General features: G+C 48.4%; 8 protein-coding genes across 8 annotated transcripts; 4 read left to right on the top strand and 4 right to left on the bottom strand.

Moving 5' to 3' along the window:
- Positions 1-638: 638 nt before the first annotated feature.
- BP5553_00419 (Zn2 DNA-binding protein) lies at positions 639-2,497 on the top strand (the record flags this gene model as incomplete). The annotated part of the gene is made up of 3 exons (XM_032009042.1): positions 639-715; positions 775-1,596; positions 1,663-2,497. 3 exons carry the CDS (start codon positions 639-641, stop codon positions 2,495-2,497), a joined length of 1,734 nt encoding a protein of 577 aa, XP_031873096.1.
- A 1,250-nt stretch (positions 2,498-3,747) lies between these two features.
- Positions 3,748-6,018, bottom strand: BP5553_00418 (Monooxygenase; the record flags this gene model as incomplete). Its single annotated transcript, XM_032009041.1, has 7 exons — positions 3,748-4,412; positions 4,477-4,777; positions 4,843-5,000; positions 5,051-5,256; positions 5,311-5,709; positions 5,773-5,828; positions 5,890-6,018. 7 exons carry the CDS (start codon positions 6,016-6,018, stop codon positions 3,748-3,750), a joined length of 1,914 nt encoding a protein of 637 aa, XP_031873095.1.
- Positions 6,019-7,267: 1,249 nt separating this feature from the next.
- Positions 7,268-8,876, top strand: BP5553_00417 (uncharacterized protein; the record flags this gene model as incomplete). The annotated part of the gene is made up of 3 exons (XM_032009040.1): positions 7,268-7,484; positions 7,538-8,663; positions 8,717-8,876. The coding sequence occupies 3 exons, from the start codon at positions 7,268-7,270 to the stop codon at positions 8,874-8,876; spliced, it is 1,503 nt and encodes a 500-aa protein (XP_031873094.1).
- Positions 8,877-10,007: 1,131 nt separating this feature from the next.
- BP5553_00416 (uncharacterized protein) lies at positions 10,008-11,411 on the bottom strand (the record flags this gene model as incomplete). The annotated part of the gene is made up of 6 exons (XM_032009039.1): positions 10,008-10,284; positions 10,365-10,460; positions 10,515-10,897; positions 10,955-11,059; positions 11,126-11,145; positions 11,207-11,411. The coding sequence occupies 6 exons, from the start codon at positions 11,409-11,411 to the stop codon at positions 10,008-10,010; spliced, it is 1,086 nt and encodes a 361-aa protein (XP_031873093.1).
- Positions 11,412-12,731: 1,320 nt separating this feature from the next.
- Positions 12,732-14,079, top strand: BP5553_00415 (uncharacterized protein; the record flags this gene model as incomplete). The annotated part of the gene is made up of 2 exons (XM_032009038.1): positions 12,732-12,746; positions 12,808-14,079. 2 exons carry the CDS (start codon positions 12,732-12,734, stop codon positions 14,077-14,079), a joined length of 1,287 nt encoding a protein of 428 aa, XP_031873092.1.
- An 866-nt stretch (positions 14,080-14,945) lies between these two features.
- Positions 14,946-16,598, top strand: BP5553_00414 (uncharacterized protein; the record flags this gene model as incomplete). Its single annotated transcript, XM_032009037.1, has 3 exons — positions 14,946-16,277; positions 16,340-16,382; positions 16,447-16,598. The coding sequence occupies 3 exons, from the start codon at positions 14,946-14,948 to the stop codon at positions 16,596-16,598; spliced, it is 1,527 nt and encodes a 508-aa protein (XP_031873091.1).
- A 1,722-nt stretch (positions 16,599-18,320) lies between these two features.
- BP5553_00413 (Concanavalin A-like lectin) lies at positions 18,321-20,044 on the bottom strand (the record flags this gene model as incomplete). Its single annotated transcript, XM_032009036.1, has 3 exons — positions 18,321-19,165; positions 19,219-19,524; positions 19,606-20,044. 3 exons carry the CDS (start codon positions 20,042-20,044, stop codon positions 18,321-18,323), a joined length of 1,590 nt encoding a protein of 529 aa, XP_031873090.1.
- Positions 20,045-21,050: 1,006 nt separating this feature from the next.
- On the bottom strand, positions 21,051-22,115 carry BP5553_00412 (Ubiquitin carboxyl-terminal hydrolase; the record flags this gene model as incomplete). Its single annotated transcript, XM_032009035.1, has 3 exons — positions 21,051-21,977; positions 22,031-22,044; positions 22,094-22,115. The coding sequence occupies 3 exons, from the start codon at positions 22,113-22,115 to the stop codon at positions 21,051-21,053; spliced, it is 963 nt and encodes a 320-aa protein (XP_031873089.1).
- Between the last annotated feature and the right edge of the window lie 112 nt (positions 22,116-22,227).

The raw sequence follows: 22,227 nt of genomic DNA, 5'->3' as shown, positions 1-22,227 counted from the left end.
GGGTGGGTGGATGCCGGGGATGCCTGGTCAGTTCGTTACCCGACTGTCGGCCATGTTTTATGAAGGATGCATAGAAGAAATATAATGAATTACGCATTAGTGGCAAGCTGGCACAGATTCTCGAAGCTTTTGCAGGCGTGAGACGAAGGGATCTAGTTGTTCCAAACGCGATGCCCTCCAGCTGTCATCATTCAGCCCTATTAAGATTTTTGATTATGTAAACTGGCTATCCGTGGCTATGATTGGGCTGTTCGTACTTATTATAAACTTTACGGAGGTTGGTAAGCTGCGCAAATCCCACGCTGGTCTTACTGTACAATAGGGGGGAATAAGCCGTTCAAGCGCCCGTGTCTTTGCAATTTGAAGCACCAGCCAGTGTAAATAGAGAGCGCGTAATTATTATGCTTGTTTTTATAGTTGTATATGCATGACGCAGGCCACAGGCCGCAGGAGTGGCGCAGCCCTGCGTACGTGAGGCACACAAGGCTACGCCCCAGCCTTGGCGACTGCTAAGCAGAAACGACGTTTTATTCTATTTCATCTTCCTTCTCTAATTATTTTACTTTGAAATATAGGTATCTTCCTTATAATCCATTGACGTTGCAATCAGTACCTTTCCAGGTCCTTTAAAGCGTGCCATGACAGAGGCGAATACGACCACTAAGAGGGCAAGACGATGTGGTACCAAGACTAGAACAGGTTGCAAAACGTGCAAGTAAGTCACCCAATCCTCTATTCCTCTCGAGCTATCCGTCGCTGACAGACAATCGTTAGGATCCGCCATATTAAATGCGACGAGGCCAAGCCTTGGTGTCAAAAATGTACGAGCACAGGGAGGAAATGCGACGGGTACATAATTCCTGGAGCTGAAGATCGTGGGATCTTGAATTCAGATGGCAAAACCAGCGCAATAACCCTCCCACGAGCAGTCTCACGGCTACCAGGGAACCCACAAGAAAGACGCGGATTCCACTACTTCATCAACCAGACCTCACCAGAGCTCAACGGGTTCTTTACTACGGGCTTCTGGGAGCGTCTCGTCCTGCAAGCAAGCCATGTTGAACCATCGCTGCGGCATACCGTCGTGGCCATTGGCGCTCTACATGAAGAATTCTCGCAAACCCCCACGGATGGAAGGTTAGCACAGGTCGTAGGAGGCCGCCTTCCCTTCGCGGTGAAGCAATATACCAAAGCGATTGGCCATCTACGGCGCTCTCTCGCCACGGGCGACCATGACCCCCTGACTGCTCTGATGTCCTGTATTCTGTTCGTGTGCTTTGACTGCCTGCGAGGTTATTATCATACCGCGATGGTACATCTGAAGAGCGGGATGAAGATTTTGCGGGACCTGAGAGCCCAGAGCAAGGAGCGGGATCCCACGATTGAAAATATCATTGCGCCGCTTCTTGTGCGGCTTAGTGTGCAGTCAATACTATATGTTGATACGAGTCAACCCGAGCAAAGGAAGAGATTCGCAACGGAGCTCAGACCTGTGATTCTAAGTGCGGAGACGGTTCCCGAAGTGTTCGACAGCTTGGACGAGGCGCGGGCCAGCATGAATGAATGCGCTGATGGGTTATTCAAAACATTTTACATGTAGGTCAAAAATACTTTTGCATTTGACTGTGAGGAGTATATCAAACATGTCCTAACCATACCCAGATCCGAGGCCCATCTCGCGGCCACCGAACAATCGGACTGCACGTTAGAACACCTTAAACGATACGCCTTAATGCTCTCCCAATGGAATGTCACCTTCGAGAAATTCATGAACGCCAAAAGCCAATCCTTCTCCAGTAGAGAAATTCGCGGCGCAGCACTTCTCAAAGTCCACCATATAGCATCATCCATTATGTCCACCATCGTCCCAGGACCAGAGGATATGCGCCCAATTTGTCAAGCGGTAAACTGCCCAACTGCCTTCGTGAAATTTAGTGCTGAATTCCGGATCATCATCAACCTCTGCACATCGCTGATCACAGCCGTGGAAGAAGATGCCAAAAATGGAAAACCACCGCTCACATTTTCTACCGATCTCGGCCTCATCGCACCGTTATATTACACAGCCATGAAACCTGCATGTCCAATGCTGCGGCAAGATGCACTAGCGCTGCTCAAGCGCTGTCCACGGAAAGAAGGGATGTGGGATAGCTTCGTAGCCGTGAAGCTGGTTACTCAATACTGGCAGATAGAAGACCAAGAGCGGGATCGTCGAGAAGCGGTGATGGGTGAGACCGGCATTTGTGTCCCGCAAGCCAAGCTTGCGGATCTGGCGTTCTTTGAGGGGAACAGTTGGGAGTGGGTTTGGCCGAATACCAGCGAGATTACCCCTGCGGCTTTAGTGCTAAATAGCGGAGGTTTGATTGAGAATAGAGCGCTCGATAATGTAGAGGCGCATAAGAATATTAATGCATTTGATGAGTTTGGGGCGTTTGAGGGACGGGGACTGGGGTTTGATATTATGGAGTCCCAGGGTGACGATGGCTTGTTCGAATGATTTCACGATTTTGGAGTTACGTCGGCCATAGATAAATGGAGTCTATGTTGGATTTTATATACCACGCCTTTTGTTCCCCTGGCGGGGCTCCCAAATTTAAGCTTTATCAGATAAATTCTTGATTTCTTGTGACGGGCATACTTCTTGGAATTGGCACCAGCAGAAGCAATAATTTATGAGCTAAAGGTTAGGGAGTGCCTTGAGTAAGAGCTTATACACGTGTGCTGCTACGCCTTGCTTAATGTAAACAAACTATACTACTTATTAGATACTACTAGTAGCTGGATGAAGGCAACTCGATCCCTAAAGTGCCAGGCTACCACCCCAGTCAAGTATTTTCAAAGGTCATTTCCCTTCAATATAAGCAGATTAATTTAATCCCATTATAAAGTCCATTAGTTTGATCTATTCATTTTATTGTAAGAGACGGATGCTGCGATCATGTAGAGGCAAGCTTACAGGCAATTTCAAAGTAAATACATTCTCTGTTGATGGTAAATCTAACTGACTAACGGAACGGCATTATACGCCCCTTAAGTGGATATCGCCGTCGTTGATACATTTCCTCCAAAACCATCGCCGAAAGTTAGTTGACCAACCATCCTGGTAGTCTATCATCTATCAAAATGAAGAACTGATATTTTCCTGACAAACGTCCACATATATTATAATATAGATATCTTGTCAGCACTTAGAGCCCTGCGTCATGACGAAGGATGTATATATGCAAATAACGCTGGGAAGATTTATTGTTCACCTCTATATTCAGCTGCAGATATGGCTGTGCTGATTTGGCTCGCAAATTCGGGGCTACGGGTTACGAAGATAAGCTTGGGGACTGGGAAAGTCGAGGGATGTCTAACATGGTTGACAGGTTCGAGTTTGTTGCGAGGATTTTGATGGGAAAAACGGATGGAGATGACTAGGTAGCCATGGTGGGTTTGATGGCGTTTAATAATTAGTGGTTGATAGCCGACAAAGGATGGTATAAGTGGGCAATTGATAGTGGCTGGTCGATTTGGTATCCTGGGATCTAGAGAGCGACTTTCTAAACAAACCTGAGCCACTGTTAAGGTTTTTGAAATATTAGTATGCTAGCGAAGATGGATAGGTTTAACCAAAACGATTTCTACTCTCCAATTACCAGATGCAGTTGGGTATACGCGGAAGGAAGCCCAAGGTCGAAGGGTAGTACATTAAATACTTTAGTAATTGGAACATTGAAGGTACAGAAAACAGTACGTCTATCTCTATGGGATATGTTCCCCGGCTCCTTTATGCGGCTGAAAGCACTGAGTGATGTTACCAAACCCCTTCTGCATCCATCCCCACGCACCTTTCCCGGTGATACTATCTCGGTCAACTTTTTCCACCTCTCCCTCCTCACTAGAACTATAGTTATGCTCTTTTAAGCTCATTCCATATGCGGGAGTTCCCTGCTTAGGCGCCAGATTGACAACGGACGGCCTATATGTAGTGTGCAAAACCCTCGCAGGTTGACTCCCACTTCTAATAATAATATCCATCCTCTTCCGTCTCGTCATAGGCGCTGAATCATCATGGTCCCGTAGATAATACCCCAAATCACTCGTCGGGTCGCACTCTGCCTGGCTGATGCCGTTCCCTAAAAATGAAAACCGATTCCCGGAATATCGAATATCCCAGTCATCAGCCCGGACATCCTGCATGGTTTGTAGGTAATGCAGCGTACTCCCAGGCCAGAGAGTTGGTACCCGTCCATTGATGGTGTGGTTCTTGTGTCCTGAGCGGCATCCTTCAGAATAGACTGCTTTTGTCATGAAGGTTGCTACGTGTGAAGAGAAATCTGCCTCGGCTGCAGGTTGGGGGGAGAGGCGGTGGATGGGTTCAGTCTGATATCGGTCAAGGAGTTTGAGGATGTGGTCTGCTTGTGCTTCTGTAACATTATTTGGATTAGCTCAAATGATATCTCAAGATGCAAGTAATTGGCTGCGACATACCGATTGCCGCAAGTGTTGGGCCATTTGCTACTGGGGAGTATGGACCCAAGAACATAAAGTAATTTGGGAAGTGGGATGCCCCGATTCCCAGGTATGATGAAGGTGTTGTGGCCCACTCATCTTGTAGATTACGGCCACCACTCCCCAGGATCGGGAATCGAGGAACAAACGAAGTATCGTATCCTGTAGCACAGATAATTATATCTGCCGAATACTCTATATCATTAGGGCCAATGCAACCAGCCTCAGTAAACGCAGTTACCCCTCCCTTGACTACTTGAACGTTTGTTTTCTTGATGCTCTGTTATGTATATATTAGCAAGTTGATTAACGAGTGCCGAAATTCATATAAAGGAGCAGGCTCACCTTGAGAAATTCAGTGTCAGGCGCCAATCGCCGGCACCCTACTCCCCATTCCGGAATAAGCACATCCTCTAACACTGGGTCCTGAAGCTCGTTCTGCATAGAGATCCGAAGCTGCTTCTTCGAAACCTCCTGCAGCTTTGAGTCGGACAGATATAGACCTGAATGTCACGATTAGTACCGTGTCATGCATCGTAGAAGGTAGACTCACTAAAAATACTGTTGACCACGTTCTCATTCTTCTTTCGAAGGATCATTAGTTCATCTGGGTTATCAGCGAAACGCTGAATATCTGATTTTGAGTAGGTTTTTGACTCGAGAGATATTGGTGGCAACATCCAAAGTGGCGACCTGACAAACATAGTTATATGTTCAGCGATCGGTTGGATCTGGGGGAGAATCTGAACTGCGGAGGAGCTGTGAAATATTAGCCTCTATGTTTCATGGTGCAGAAGAGAGAGGAGTATTTACCCATTGCCTATAAGTATAACCTTCTTGCCTGCTATTTGGAGAGACTGTTCCCAATGTGCACTATGTACCGTTTGTCCTTTAAAGGTTTCTCGTCCCGGTACATCGGGCCATGCCCACTTGTTGAGATACCCAGTAGCATTAATCAGGATATCGCACTGGTCATGAATGATTTCCCCATTCTCAAGGTCCGCTACGTCAACGGTCCACTGCCCCGTGGATTCTAGCCATTTGGAATGCTGAACCTCGTGACAGCATTTGATGTACTTTCCCAGTTGGTATTTGCTAGAGAATCCCTCAAAATATGTTTTGATTTCTGATGAAGACGCGTATAACGATGACCAATCGTGTTTTGGTTCAAACGAATATGTGTAGTTGTGTGCAGGAACATCACATGCACATCTATAAACCCCGAAAGACGAGATGTTACTATAAGATTCGCGGGATTGAAGTAGGTATCCTTACCCTGGATAGTTGTTCTCATACCATGTTCCCGATATTTCGGGATTCTTCTCGTATATCTTCAAACATAAAATCTTAGCGGATGCTCGAATCCCAATGAACTAAACAAAAAGATCCTACCGTTAACGAGAAGTTGGAAAATTGTGATTGCAGCTTATAGGCCAGCAATAATCCAGAAGCACCAGCACCAATGCAAATAACTCTCATCGACCGCTCTTGATAGATAGACTCATGTTGTTGAGGATCCATATTTACTGCTTTTGATGTACGGATTTGCCGAGTCAGTGTCTATGCGGCCGAAGTTGGAAAGGGATTCTTTGAATGACATCCTGTTCATCTCCTGAGGACCTGGGCTAGGCGCAGCGGTTTCGAATCGGATGAGTGATAACCGTTAGGTCATCATCTCGAATCTCGTATATCTATTTTCCGCCAAACCCCTGCGAAGGATTTGTGCAAGGTACGCAGGAGCTTTCTCAGCTTACGACTTGTAGGGATTCATCGTAAGATTCATAGGTGAATTCACATGCCGACGGTCTTACTCGAATACCCGTTGGCCAAACGGGTTTAGATTTTAGCCATGACACAATTCGTTGAATTGCGATCCTTCGGATTCCTACTTAGGAATCGAGGCTCCGAGAGGCCAGATACAAAGCCTCTATCTTATCGACTAGAAATGGCCCGATTGGGGGCTACCGGATTACGTGCCACTGCCAAGTGGCGCAGCAAACAAATGGCTCTGGAACTTAAACAGGGGTGGGAATAACAATGACTTGGTATCAGCGTTTAAATGATCAACAGACGCAAAACATAACCACCAGTCGAGCCTATTCTGGGCTTGGCTACCTCTGTTCCACAACATACGGCGTAGTCGTAGGTGGGTCACTCGAGTTAGCCAAGCACTTTTGCTTTATCGGAGTCTATCCTTCTGGTAGACAGCTACGCGAAGTATTGCAGCGGCCACTCGCAACTCACGAATAGCCTCAATTTGAACCCCCGTGTTTTGGGTACCGAGGCAATCTTTTCCTACGCCGACTTGGCGGGGGCGCCGCATTTGCCTAACGGGGCGAATACTTGAGACAAAAAAATAATAGGAAAAAGTGCAAAGTTGAACCTCATGTTGGAGCAAGGAGGTTGGGGCCAGTTGGGCTGAGATAAGTCCAACTCTCCCTGCGCCAGCTGCCCGCATGAAGCACCACGCGGGAGACAACGGCGCCACACTGTAACACAATTAATATATGCGGTATAGGTTGCATGCGCCGCTTCAAGAGGAACCTGGCAATATGCGGGCAACCCGCAACATGCAAGTATTGTACCCCCAGGTGGTCTGCGAACACACCACCCACTCCCACGCAGCTGTTGGAAATAACCCATGTGAGACTTGGGCACCTCTGGAACCTCGATGCTCCCCGCCCGAGAATACGGATTTGTTTTTTCGTGGAGAGTTGCTACTCGTAAGCATCATTTGCTACTACTCCGCGATCTTTGCAACATCGCAACAATGGCCCTCCTAATGATACTCAAAGCCATTGCTCTTGCGGCAATCACTGCCACATGCTATGTAGTGAGTATCATAATCTATAGGGCATGGCTCAGCCCACTGTCAAAGGTACCAGGCCCCAAGCTGGCGGCGATGACGCAAGGCTATGAGATGTATTTCGACTTGATCAAACCAGCCCGTTTCCCATGGCAGATCAGGAAGCTCCACGAGCAATATGGTAAGAATGGCTGGATATATCTGTCCCAAAATCGCCATCTAATGATTGCATAGGCCCCATAGTGCGCATCTCTCCAGAAGAAGTCCATATCAACGACCCCGCCTATGCAGAAATCCAGTTCTCGTCGAGCAATGCGGTCAAGCAAAATAAATATGCACCGCATCAACATCAATTCGGGATGCCCGAGTCGACATTCAATACTATCGATGCCGATCTGCACAAGGTTCGCCGTGGAGCACTGGCCCCATTCTTCTCGAGACGCAGTATCAATACTCTCGAACCGATGCTCGTGGAAAAAGTGAATAAAACTTGCTCGCGCCTGCAACAATTCAAAGAGAGTGGAGAGCCGGTCGACTTACGACTGTTATTTTCTTGCATGACCACCGATATCATCACTGATTACGCCTTCCCTCACTGTTTCGATTTACTCTCCACTCCAGATCTCGCCCCGGGATGGAGAAACACCTTCACCGAAGGCCTGCGCAATTTCCAATGGTTCAAACATTTCCCATCGCTATGGAATGTGCTGCGAGGCATGCCGGATAGTATGCTGCTTAAGCTGTCTCCTGAAATGGCAGTAACCAAGGAATGGGAGAACGGTAACCAAAAGCTTGTCCACGAGATCGTTGACACGTTCGACCCGATGCAGGAAACCAAAGCACACCCTACTATTTTCCACGAACTTCTTGGAAGCGATCTCCCTGAGCACGAGAAGAGCTACGAGAGACTTTGGCAGGAAGGATCCGCACTGATTGGCGCCGGAGTCGAAACCACCTCAAATACTCTCAATGTTGCCCTGTACTATCTCTCGCATAACCCCGAGAAGCTCAACCGCCTGAAGAAAGAGCTGGCAGAGAGCATGCCTGACCGGACGCTATTGGCGCCTTGGGCACAGCTCGAGAAGCTTCCGTACTTAACCGCCGTGATAAAAGAAGCTCTCCGTGTGGCCTTTGGAACCACGTCCCGATTCATCCGCGTTGCCCCAGAATCGACATTGAGATATAAAGACTATGTTTTCCCTCCCGGTACCGCAGTCTCAATGAGTCCTATGTTGTTATGCGAGCACCCGGAACTCTACGAAAATCCGAAGGTATTCTCCCCCGAACGCTGGCTTGGGCAGAACAATAGTGCAGACCTATTTGTATTTGGGCGTGGCCCACGGATGTGCGCCGGGCAAAAGTGAGTAGTTTTCCAGGACGTTTAATAGGATATTAGAGCTAACTCGTCCGTAGTCTTGCATTTGCTGAGTTGTATCTTACACTTGCGGCCATTGTACGACGATTCGATCTTGATTTGTATGAGACGGACATTACGGATATCGAGGCTGTGTGTGATGCAGTGATGCCGTTGCCAAAAGCGGAGACCAAAGGAGTGAGAGTGATGGTTTCATGAGATGTTCAAGTCACGAAGAGAAGTTCAAATGTATAATAATATCTAGCCTTCGCTACATGCACAATATAAATGCATTAATTTCCACCAACTTCGAAAAATTATGTAAGGGCGTTTGCGTTTGACCTTGATAAATAGATCCCGTCCCACTCCCCAAGAGTACAAATCCTCTACATATGGGTGGGATCCTAAATTCGTAAAGCTAGATCCCATTTTTGGGAAATTAATCCAGGGTCAAGACCATGTTTGTGAGCATAAGAAACCCCCGAGTTCACATAAGACGAGCGTTGGAAACAAGTACCATAATGCAAATCGATAATAGGTACTCCTAGGTTCTCTGTACGAAGTCAATGATAGCAAACACTCAGAAAATAAAGCCGCATGTTGGGAGGCTGGGGGCAACGCCATATCATTCGCTCGCTTAACCCACATGCGAAGCCCCTTTTCCCTGTCTGTTCCTTCCTACGGAATAGTACTAGCTCCCTTCGGCCCCTTTTAAGTTTAAGCCACATTTCGGGCTGAGAAAAGTCTATTCTTTGTATGTCAACCCCACAAAATACATCCCTCCCATATCAACTCTAACGGTAGCAAGCAATGATCCACGGATTGACGGTGGCAGTGACAACAAACTGCTTCGAGGATGATTTCATCCTCGACCGCAAATAGAGGCGCTCTTCTAATGCTGACAACGCATCCATGCATGTACCCAGCTGCGGTCATCCCGATACCACGTGATGAATGAGGACTACGCAACCTCGCACTTAGCCACCTCATTTGCGATACCTTCCTAAGTGGGCAATTTACGGACTGCATGTGGCTATCCGCTTCTTGGTTTATGCGTGAGACGGGGAATCGAAACACCCTAGATGCCGTAACGGATGCCAATCAATTTCCGGGACTGGAGGCCGAAGTGGTTGCGTCCCCCAACCGGTAAGCTTACGGGTTATGGAAAAGTGGCGTGTGATGAGATGGCACAGTGGAAATGAAGGCCAAAAAAATTGATCAAAAGACTTTTCCTTTATTTTTCTATATACAACTGTACAGTGATCAGGTTAGACTATAAACAAATGCACTTCTGCTGTGGTCGTGATTTTAAGACATTATCATACGTCCATGCGTGCGTTAATCGCACCCCTAGACATTCTCCGGTCCCCCAACCATATGCCGCGGCAGTACCTGCGGCCTACCATCGAGTTCAATATATTCGCCCTGCATATACTTCCTCTCCATGTTGTCCATCCGTATTGCGCTTAACTCGCTATCGTTACCTTTCGTAGCTCGATTGGTCTTGTTGGTCCCCTTGCTACCGCCCCATGTCATCGAGTTCTTGATCTTGGGAACGAAGTGTCGGAATAAGTTGGGCAGTAGAGGGAGGCATCCGCAGATCATACCGCTGGTGATTTCGGCAATACTGGAGATACTGGTCAGTAAATGGAGCATCAAAGTCTAGAGACGCTAGAGGAGTACTGATGAGAATGCTTGGTAACTTACGTCCACAGCGCAACGCCTGACAAGTTGTATGTGATATCCTCCGTAGTCTTGAAGATTACGTTATTGTAAAGTCTCATGATACTAGAGACGCACGCACTGTTAAAGGTTAGTAGGGTAATTTATCGGTGTGGTCCGAGATTGAATACTCACAAGAGACCTGTCGCAAAGATGGCCGTGACACCGTACTTTCGCGATCTCGACATCTGCAACTTCCAAATGCTGTGGACTGGTAAGATGAGAATCGAGAAATCCGAGATGATGTTGACGACGGCGCCAGTAATAAGGATCGAAGGCAAGTCCAGGCATTTACCAGGGAGATATGGGTGCCAGGCTTTCTCTCTTGGATTGCACACAACTATTTGCGGTATCATGACGGCGATATAATACAGTAGATTGCTCCATATGAGGACATGAATAAGCCAGTATGTCGTCCCGGAGTTGTGAGGGCAGAATATCCTTTTGTACTGGAGGAGGATGGATAGCTTCGTGGTAAATATCACCGGATTGTATAATACTTCGAGCACGTTGGCCAGCTTGAGTCGCAGGTAAGCTTAATTCAATTGCTAAAATAGATGGAATGTAAATCTTACGTATAAGAACTTGAAGAAATGACTGAGAGGTACATCCCATTGATGGATCCCCGAGCCATACTGCTCTGCCAAAAACCCAAGGGTGATGTAGGCGATGAACATGAGCTATAAGCATGGCAGCATGTCGTTAGTATGAGTCCCCTAGCGGATTTCGAAAAGAATATGACACACCCAAGCTATGATCATTGTATCTAGCCAAAATGTTAGACGGTGTCATTGATATCATTAGCACGGTAGCAGTGGTTCACTTACAGTCCTCCCAACCATGCATCTTCACGATAAAAAAACGAGTCCATATTCGCAGGAGGACGAACAACGAGCTGACCCCGATGCATATCCCCAACGTGAAATCGATGATAGTCCTAATACTCTCCGGGTTCTCAAAGTTGGGCACAACTCCAGGCGGTGGTGCCAAGGACGGCGTAATGTCAAAATCAGGGAGCGGTGGTGCCGCCATTCTTGCTGCTTACATTGCTTTCCGATGTGAATAACACATCAGGAGAGAGCACGAAGACATCGGGGAGTAAGAGTAATAAAGTATACCCAGGTACATGTATGCGTGCCATATCCCGACGGCCAGGCTCGCAATGTTGGGTTCTCCTGCCGCCGTCGCAACACTGGCTGTATTCGGCAGTTCTCTCGGAAGGGGGAGGAATAGGGTTACGACAGATTACCACCATGTCACCAAGACATGCAAGGCATGCAAGAGTGCCTCCAGGAGCTCTCGCTGGCTGGATTTTGCATGTGCGATTTAGGTTTGGCCATGGAGCCTTGGGATACGACAGGCTCAATGACCTGCATTTGGATCGGGGAGCGCGACCCTGCGGAGAGGAAGAAGGCAAAAGGAAAAAGAGAGAAGGATAACGGACCATGGATGGAACTACTGGGGAACATGAACCTCGACCTCGACGGGTACAGGGTCCCCTGAATCAGCGGATGCTGTGAAGGGATGTTGTGAAGGAGTCGCATCCCTGATCGACAGCGCCTCACTCTATTTAGCTGGGCAGTCTCAATCTCTCTAGATAGTGGCACACTGGCAATATGGGAATTCGAGTACCGATAGCTCGCCCCCGGAAATGGCGCTGTGGCTGAATGCGCAATTCAACTACCGTCCAGCCCAACGGCCAACAGTCAGCACTACACAGCGGTTCCAGCTAAAATCAACGTCTTCACATCATGGCCTCTAAGACGACCACGACACTACCCATTGGTGGGCAACGAGTACTTCGCACCGAGTGGAAGATCTTCGCCAATCCTTCGTAAGTCCTGGCACTGCAACTGCTCGAACCCCACCATCCATCCTTCTGCACTTCGGGCCTTCAGCTCCTTCAACAGCCCCGCTAGTTGAGTAGTCTCCGGCTTGTGCGAGGTTGTCTTCTGTGCCACTTGCCACGGCGCCAAATGAATTGAAGATGTAGCTTTTTCTTTAAGATCGGAGCCAAAGTACCGAGGAGGGTGCAAAAGCCGTTGCAGAAACCCTCATTACGAAGGGCTTGGTCGCAAATCCCTGCTTGATTAGCCTCGCCCCCAAAGCTCAGGGTTATAGCTTATGTGGCACTATGATAAACTGTAATCACCGTTTTTGTCCGGCCTATTAAGGGGGCGAAAGAGCAAGCGCCTTATGGCTAGGATTGTAGGCTTACGTCCCCAGTCATTCCATTCAGCCTTGCCCGTATATCTTGACCATAAAGTGATATATCAGTAAGTCGATTTTCGGCTTCGAACGTATTTTCCATCACCACTTTCCACTCCATACCCAATCCATAATTTCTTCAAGATGGCGTCTAAGCAGGTGCGTATTTAGAACAAATAACTTTCTAGGGTGAAAGACATAGTGACTGACAATATCCCAGTGCCTCTCAAAACTCTCCCAGACGAGCACTACTGTTCCATGGAGCTTTCTTGACAGACGGATCAAACTTAGAAACCAAGATGCAGATGCTTGGTGGAAGATGACTGGGCCCATTTTGGGTGTCCTCATGGAAGAAGCCGGGTACGACCTTAGGAGTCAGTATCTAGGCCTTCTGTTTCACATCCGTCACATAGTCCCTCGTCTGGGTCCCGCTCCCCGCAGGAACACGCCTTTGCTTTGGAAAAGTTTCATGACAGATGACTTCTCTCCGCTCGAGTACAGTTGGAACTGGGACTCCCCGACTGCTCCACCCAAGGTTCGATATAGCATCGAGGCTATTGGGCCAGCTGCAGGAACTGCAATGGACCCTTTCAACCAAGATTCGACCCTAGAGCTTTGCAATCAAGTTGATGCTATATGTCCAGCCGTTGATTGGAGCTGGTTTAAACTGTTCCAGGAAGCGCTTTGCGACCATTCACAACTTTCTAGGAACGGTTCAGTGGAGGATGAGCACCACAGTTCATCATCGTCCGTTTTCCTAGCTTTTGAGCTAGGGAGCACCATCGCAGCAAAAGCCTATTTTGTGCCCGTCAAAGCCGAACAACTAGGCGTCTCGCGGCTTTCAGTGCTCACCGAAGCCATTGAGCTACTAAAGAGACAATACGGCGCTTTCGAAGGGTATGACACGTTTCTCGACTTCACTACTACACCACAGGGCTCGAAGCTTGACATTATCGGGGTGGCGATTGACTGCGTCAGCCCTGAAAAATCACGACTGAAATTATATGTACGATCTCCAGAAACGTCATTCGAGAGTGTTTGTGAAATGATGACCCTTGGAGGCCGGTTGAATTCGATGACCAAAAGTCATCGAGACGAGGTGAAGGAACTCTGGTGGCTGACGCTAGGGTTGGATGAGAGCTTTTTGGAGAGCGATGAATTGGACCCAAAGGTCCAAGAAACCGCTGGTGTGCTCTACAACTTTGATATCAAAGCAACCGACAGTCTTCCACAACCGAAACTGTACGTTCCTGTTAAGCATTACGCTCTCAACGACCTTGATGCGGCGCAAGGACTCTGCGAGTTCCTAAAACGGCGAAACAGGGACAAGTACACATTCAACTACATGAGAGCACTGGAGAGGTCCTGCACTCATCGCAAGTTATGCGATGGCCTAGGCTTTCAAACGTACATTGGCACGGGATTTCAAAAAGATGGATCTTTGGCGCTATGTTCTTACTGGAACGGAGAAGTGTATCACCCAAACAGATAAGATTAAGGGGCTGGATGTATTCCTATTGTTTATTAGATTGCGGGGCAACTTTGCGCGGCGCAGGTATCTTGAATTAAATTTTCGATAAAACCTTTGCATGCTGAAACTGAAACCACGTACCCTGTGCCTTGTGAATGATGCGCATGGGTAATGCTAGCCCTCTGACTCCGCTGGATAGGGTGGCTCAGATCATCAGCTGGAAGGTCCGTCGATATACGACGTGATCTTTGCCGGGTACGAGTGCTATAAGATCACGCAAGTAAGATCTCACCGCATCTCACCGCATCTCACGTCGTAGGTCACAGGGCCTTGGCGATCGTCCTAACGATCATCCTACGCTGTGGGTCTGTGGCCAGAGAGCCAACGATAACAAGCAACCTGGGGATGTAATTGCTTAGAATTCAAGTGCAGACTTACTGTACAACTCTCAATAGCCACAACCCTGGATGGTTGGCACGGACGGCCCTGTAGGCTATCATGTAGTAATTGCTTAGCATACCTGGGTACGCGGCGGAGCAGTCTGTGCGAATCCTACACTTGCAACGCCCCCCGAGGATTTGCCAGGGCCATCTTGGATGCCTCAGTTTGGCGCTCATACCTGGTCGGTCGTCAACAGGAGAAGTAAAAATCAAACGATTTCTTATTGGGGAAGGAGAAGGCCGTTAGCACGAACTTCGTAGAAGTACAGGGCTTTTGCATGGAACTATTCCTTCGAGCGGGGATTTATCCTGAAGGCACAGACTCTGACAACGGTTGAACGTTTTGGATGCGAGGTCCTTGCTAGAGGTCCTCAATGTCCTCGACATATCTCCGCCGGACTTGCGCCTAGAGATGGAATAAGCTCGCCGAATCGTTCACCTACCATAATGGAATCTTTTATGAATTCCGGCTCGAGGATGCGAGCCATTTGGCTGTGTGGTGCCCTTTCGGTCATTGTTGCAGTTCGTATCCTACTAGCCCGACTTCGAATATCTCGTAGGCGGCGAGTGCTAGTTGCTACAGCGGGCTGCAAGCTACCGCCTTCATACCCACACAGAGACCCCTTTGGCTTTGATATGGTCACAGAAAGCATCGACGCGTTCAAATCGAAGACATTCCTTGCCCGCCAGTGCTTGCAATATGAGGTGCACGGGACAACCTTCTCCTCGCGCTACTTGCACCAGACCATTATCAATACCATCGACCCTGAGAACATACAAAGTGTATTATCCACGGACTTCGACAACTACGGCATAGGATGGCGGCGCAAGGATGCATTCGAGCCACTACTAGGGAAAAGTCTCTTTCAACTAGATGGACATGCGTGGGCTGCGTCTCGAGCGCTCTTGCGGCCAGCTTTTGGCAAAACCCAGGTGAACAATCTGAACATGTTTGAGACGCATGTCAAGCATCTGGTGGAAGCAATAAAAACGAGAACCATGGAAACAGGCCAGGCAGACCTTGCACCGCTCTTCGTTTGTTTGTCTGCAGACTTGACCACAGAGTTCATCCACGGCAAATCCCTTGGATCTTTAAAGAACGAGAGTGACGAGAACGACAAGAATTTCTTCGAGGCAATCAAAAAGGCCGGGAAGGCGTGCGAGGAACGATGGCAGCTAGGCCTACTAGGCAAATTCTTTCCTCAGCGCGAATTTTATTCCAACGTCAAGAAAGTAAACACGTATATGGATCAACTTATCGACAACGCCCTGGAAGACGAGTCTGCGCGGAAAGAAGGCTCACGGTACGATTTCCTTGCCAACCTCTCACGAGTCACCACGGACAAGAAAGTTTTGCAGGACGAGATGTGCATGCTGTTCATTGCTGGAACAGACGCTCTGTCGTCTATGCTGACGAACCTGTTCTTCCTAATCGGAAGATCCCCAGATATCTGGAGCAAGCTGCGGAAAGAAGTCGAATTCTTGGAAGGCCGACCGCCGACCATAAAAGAGCTGAAAGGGCTTAAGTATCTCCAGTCTTGCCTGAATGAATCGTTGCGGTTACTTCCTGTTTTACCCAACGATTCTCGTATTGCCAACGAAGATACCACCCTTCCTGTTGGAGGTGGGGCAGACGGTAAATCGCCAGTGTTTGTCCCATCCGGTGCTATGGTCACATTCAGCATCATGGCGCTCCAGCGCCGAAAGGACCTCTGGGGTGCGGATGCTGAGGATTTCCGACCTGAGCGGTGGGAGAAAGAAGAGGAGAAGGCCTCCTGGGTAAGATTGAGCAAACTTCCTTGAATTATATGCTGTGGACTCCAACTAATCATACTTTTTAGAAATTCGTCCCATTCCTTAAGGGTCCTCGAATTTGTCTTGGGCGTAAGTTTTTCCTTTCCATTCTCTTCCTCATGGTATCCCAAATGGGCGCTAACAAGCTTTACAGACGAGCTTGCAATAAATGAGGCGGGCTACGTGCTGGCTAGAATGGCGCAGGAATTCGAGAAGCTGAGTAGGGTTGATGATGATCCATGGGTGGAGAGTGTTTCCATCGGGACGACCTCAGCAAACGGAGCGAAGGTGGTTGCGGTGTTCTGAGATGCCTAAAGCGTATCAGCTTGTATATACCAAGGCTGTTTCGAATGGTGTTTAAAGGTGCTCGTTGTGTTTGATTTGGAAGAATGATAGACTTTACGACCCGGTGGTCAGACGAGGAGTTCAAGATAGAAGCAGTTAGCATAAAGCCACAAAACCTCACCGCAATTCTGCCTCATCTTTTCTCGGCTCACTACCGGGCGGGCGGCCGGGATAACCTCGCGACCTTCGAGTTATATATACCCAAATAAACAAAAAGCATTTAACGACAACCTAGCTCTTTAAGACACTCCCCACAAGTGTCACACGACAACTCATATCGAAGATTAATATACCTAGGGCTAGCGACAACATTGAAACGGCAGAGATTAATTGGCTGTGGGCAATGAACTCTTTTGCCTCTTACGATGTTATTATGTTTGTTTTATTCTAGATAGCACGCGGTGGGTAGCACTCAAAGTCCTATAGCGCAACACATTGCACTAAATTAATAAGTAGAAAATCATACTACTATATCCTATTTTGTTTACTTATAGGTAATAAGACGCTAATAGTCCTTAGGATCCTAATACGAGCAAGTGTGGATATATTAGGTTGGTTCCTAAAGATATTGTCCTAAGATATCCTACGCGAACACTTACCACATATAAATAAAATACTACCGTTTGTGCCCAACAGTGACCCAATAAACGCGTCGCAAAAACCTCCCTCTTCTTCTGCCGTAATTTCGAAGGCGGAGGTGAAGGTGTAGCATAAGGTGGGCCTGCAAGCGATCGCGAGGGTTGGTAAACAAACCGCCAAAAAAGAAAAAGAATATCAAAAGCTTCAAAACCCAAAAAATAATCCAGCCCCCCTAGACACTCCCATTACTCCATGCCGCCCAGAACGGAACGACGGCTGCTAAGCCAGGATCAACTCGCTCGAGTAATTTTGTAACTCAGACGGCCTTGCGGCAAGGAATGAACCCCCATTACAAGCTGTTGAAGGTGTTGGGATATAACTTCATTTCAGGTGGGGCTAACCCCCATCCGATCAGTACGCTGGTAAGATCAACTTCTTTGTTATTTTTCGAGGCTTCTCACTTATTCGGCCACAGGAGATTAGATCTTAGCTGTAACAGAAAAACGCTTATTTCCAAATATATGGTCCACGCGAGGCGAGGGTAGGCAGAACACTCAGTTCACCTCCGAGAACAGTACCGACCTGTTCACCGCATTAGTATAGTCATCAGAACATAATAGGCCACTCCAGTGATTCTGCCAGGCAGCTAGGGGAGTGTCAGACATCTATAACTCAAATTCAGAACCACAGGCGCGAGCATCAAGAATGGTCATCTCAAGTTTCCTAGGTATCTAACAAAAGGAACATGATTTCATATTTGGCAGTTGTATCCATCATATACTACATCCTCCTCCCATAATCTCCTTCACTCGAGCCTATTTCAGCTCTCGACCCATCTCTTATCCTAATCACCATGAAATCAGACTCTAAAAGATAAAATAATAACCCAGCCATACGATCGTTATCTTGGCATTACAACTCCGACTCCAAAGACTCCACAAGAATGACGGCGCCTGCCTCCCACGCTAAGTAACTAAGTCAGATTTCCCTCCCTCCCAACACCATGCTCGCCCTTCCTTGTCATAGCCGCGAGAATGCTCCGCGGCCCCAAAAGTCCTCACTCACTTCAACCAGTCTTTTGCTGGTTTGAATTGGAGCTTTATGTTATGACCTCGAGCTATGCCCGTCGGAGTCTTCACTATCACTCCTCTGAACTTGGCTAGCGCTCCTCTCCCTTCTTCTATCCTCGGCCACGGTATCATTATAACTCGGTATTGGTGGAGGGGGGGCGCTCTCCCTCCGTATCAAGGGTACTCTCTCGCTTTCATCGCTTCCTCGACGGCTTCCGGCGTTTGAGGGTTGTGGACTGGTATATTCGGGCGGCGGATTAGTGGGATCGTGAGCCCCCAAGCCTACTTGTAATGTATTTCCAGTTGTTGTTACGGCAGGAGACGTACTAGACTCTCCTGGTCCTTCATTCGTTGGGATATGGGTGAGCTGAGCGAGGGAAATATCGGTTGGTGAGCGTACAGGGCCTGGGCTCGTAGGTGGATGGTGTCTGACGTTTCCGCTCCTCGTCCGACCATGTCTTGTATCTGGATAATGACCTTGGCTGCTTTGGGCGCCTTCACGCCCGGCTTCGAGAAGAATACTGCCTTGCTCGCTCCCATATGGCGGGGGTGGAGCAAGACTACCAGTCATGGGAGCTAGCCCCCATTTCTTAACGTTTGCTTCAATAAAGACAAAGCCTGACTGTCCGAAGTTGACGTGAACCCTGCATGGACCATTCGCGCCAACTGCCGGGAAGAGATTTTGAGACTTTAACCCATGTGCCACGTCTTCTAGCTTCTTCCCGTTTCGCGTGAAGAATATCGCCCCAGTTCGTGGGCGGTACCCAACACCGATAACATCTCCCTGAACGAATGCTGGGCCATAAACTGGGGCATTGAATGGCTGGTTATACCTTCGTTGCCCAGCAGATGTATACGCAACAGAATACTTGTGCCAACCTATCGAAAATATCAATATGTGCCAATGATCGCTTCAAAAATGTAGAACTTACCAGGTAGTCTGAATAGTGGGTATGGCTTGGTAGCCACTCCTATACTTATCAAAGATGTTTCAGGTTTGTCGTATATCTTCGCCTCCCAGTAATAAACCTCGTTCTGTTTGGGAAGGGGAAGATTTGAGAGAACGGAGCATTCGCTATCATAAAACTCAATCTCCGTCCTAGCCTCCACAAAACAATTCGCAATCTCTAACTCTGGCTCGAATTCCCACGCCGATACGCCTTTCTCCTGGATAGCTAGGTATTGTGATAATGAAATGTCTGTCGGCAGGGAATCTGGTGGGTTTACTTGGATAAAGGCTATTTAAAGGAAATAAGGTTAGCATATCTACTCGAACATATATATGTAGAGGGCTCGCAATGGAAGGAGCTAGAATTTACCTTTAGCCCTCAAGTACTCCGTCCTTTGTATATCGTCCATTTCCTCCAAGGCGTCCGCCTCCTCCCGGGCAAACGCTTGTTCATCGTCGTACTCGCCGGGCCGCCCAATACGATCCAGAAATATGCGGCCGCTGCTGGTGTATCTGAAGAAATAGACGATTAAAAAGACGAAGGCAATCAGCAGGGCGCTGCCAAATGAGCTGAGCAATCCAATGACGACGCCATTCATAGTCGAGTCGCTTGTCCGCTGTACTCGCATAGGAATCGTGCCCGCCTCCGCCTGTTGGAAGGGGGATTCTTGGCCCGCCATGAGCTTCTGGATCCTAGACTGCGCTTTTTCGGCCATCGAGGTGAGGGTGAGGAGGGTAGGTGTTGGGGCGACGAAGGAGGTCGTGAGCGTCGTAAATGCGGTATGTTGATGTCCCCGCAGGCCCTCCATCTTGCCGTCCCTTACGGCGAAGTCCTAAGCCTCCGCGACACGAAAGGGATACGGCGCTCTAGCGTTCTCGACCAGCGAGATAGATGTCCGTACTGGACGGAGAGGATGAACGTATCGTATCGTATGGTAAGGGAGTGAAATGGGATGTCGGTGAGTTGTGGGGTGTAGTTGCTGTTGGGTGTACTGTCGTGCGAGCGGTGGCGATGAGCTGATACAGGTCGGCTTCGGCTTGGGGGGTTTGTGGCGTCACTGGTGCGGTTCTGCCACTGTTCTTTCTACAGTCCTAGCCACTCTTGTATGGAGATGCCGATGTGATAATGATAGTCCTCTAATTTGGAATAATGATGCCTATGCGATAGCGACACTTACGAAGTAGAAGGTAGAGCAATGTGGTTGGGTCACGTTATACCTTACCAAGCCTTTCGAGTACGTATTGTACTGCACAATTCGGCGTACGTCAGTCAAGACCTGCAACCAGTCAGGACTTTAGAAGCCTCGGCGGCTTCGGATTCGTCCTAAAGCTGTTGTAGCCCAGGTTTCAGCTGATGCAGCTCTAACGCTGACATCTAAACAATAACCAGCTTGGCTTTGATGCGGTCGGCATCGTTAATGTAATGCGACAATTTACGTAGTACTCGTCGAGGTTTCTAATAGAAGCAAGCGATTGCCGGAGAAGAACTCTCAGAGTCCATGAGTCGCAACACAACATTGGCATAAATGGCTATCAGCTTGGCACAACACAACCGAGTGCCTAGGTAGTATACAGAGGAAACAAGGTAAAACAGTCCATGTGCTAAGCTCTTTGGCTCTCTTGGTTATTCATCTGGTGGCAGCCGTTTCTCGTCATCAATCATCTGCACGAAGTGAGGAGTCTGCACGCCGCAACGTCGCATGGCCTTGCTATCCCGGATATCCGCGCTATGCAACGCTATGTCATTGCACAGGAGCAGGCTATCATCCACTTGAAGATATACTCTGAAAAAGCCTCTCCGTCGCTATGTCTTGATCAACCTAACATCTCCTCATCATCATCGGCCGTAGCACCAGTCTTCTTCTGCTCCTCGGACCTCTGTTTAGTCTTCCCCTTCGCATCCTCAATCCATTTCGTATAAGCCTCGGGGCTCTCTTTCAGCTTTTGCCCAATAACACCCTTCAAAACCTCGCCCGCAAAGCCGACGAAATTATGTCTCCTCAAGGCATTCTCAAATTGCCACTCATTCCTCTTCTGCTCCTCTCTAAACAGCGTCTCCTGATCACCAATCTCCCTCGCCCGCACACGTAGATCCCTAACCATAGCCAGAAGATTGAACCGAATCTCATTGGCTGGGTATCTCTCGATTCGCCTCCGCAGGACAGGTATCACTTTCTCAGGAAACTCCTCAAACGTACATGCACCATGCGCAATAGGTGAAGGCTGCAGGCCATCCAACTCGTAGAGAACCCCATTGATAGGGGTATAAGCAATGAAATGATAAACATCATCATCCTCTGTAGCCGTTCGTTGCGTCTCGTCGACGAAGGGGCTGCTCTTCGCAAAGCTGTTATGCACATCTCTGATCAACTCCGAGTTACTCAAAGCCTCACCCCTAAATTCCGCAGGCAAGCTTCCCGTGAATTCTCTAAAATCCCTCAACGGCGTCCCCAACTCGATCTCCGCATCTTTGTTGAGCAGCACTGAGAGGAGGGCTTGTGTTCCGCACGCATTCTGTATCGTCTGGGCTGCGAACCATAGATTCTCTGCAGCAGCGTAGTCGTACTGTCCGTCTTTCGGCGTGCCGTCCGAGTTGGCCTTCTCGCCCGTGGGATATTTGAATAGAAATATGACGCCGTAGACGGGGTTCAACTGGCGTAGATAGTCCGCATCGAGCGCTATCAGTTCCTCGAATTGCACATCTTTTACCCCTAGGTTATCCAGCAGGAAGGTGAAGACACCCTATAAGGTGTTAGCGCGGACATAGCTAGAGCTCCTATCGTTGCTGCACTGACCGCATCAGATTCGACTGGCCAATTGTTAGTTCAGCTGTGGAGGTACGGAAATAAACAGCTTACTGGTATTCCATCCCCCACTCATCTTGATTGTTGCTGGAGTTGTACAAACTTCGTGGTTTTAAGTTCGGCGACCAACAATATATTGCGTCGCATCGGACGACGCGATGGTGACTAAGCACAAACACGTGACCGTG

This window comes from Venustampulla echinocandica, assembly GCF_003357145.1.
Source record: "Venustampulla echinocandica strain BP 5553 chromosome Unknown scaffold_0, whole genome shotgun sequence".
Taxonomy (NCBI): domain Eukaryota; kingdom Fungi; phylum Ascomycota; class Leotiomycetes; order Helotiales; family Pleuroascaceae; genus Venustampulla; species Venustampulla echinocandica.
This window is presented reverse-complemented; position numbering and strand designations above follow the sequence as displayed.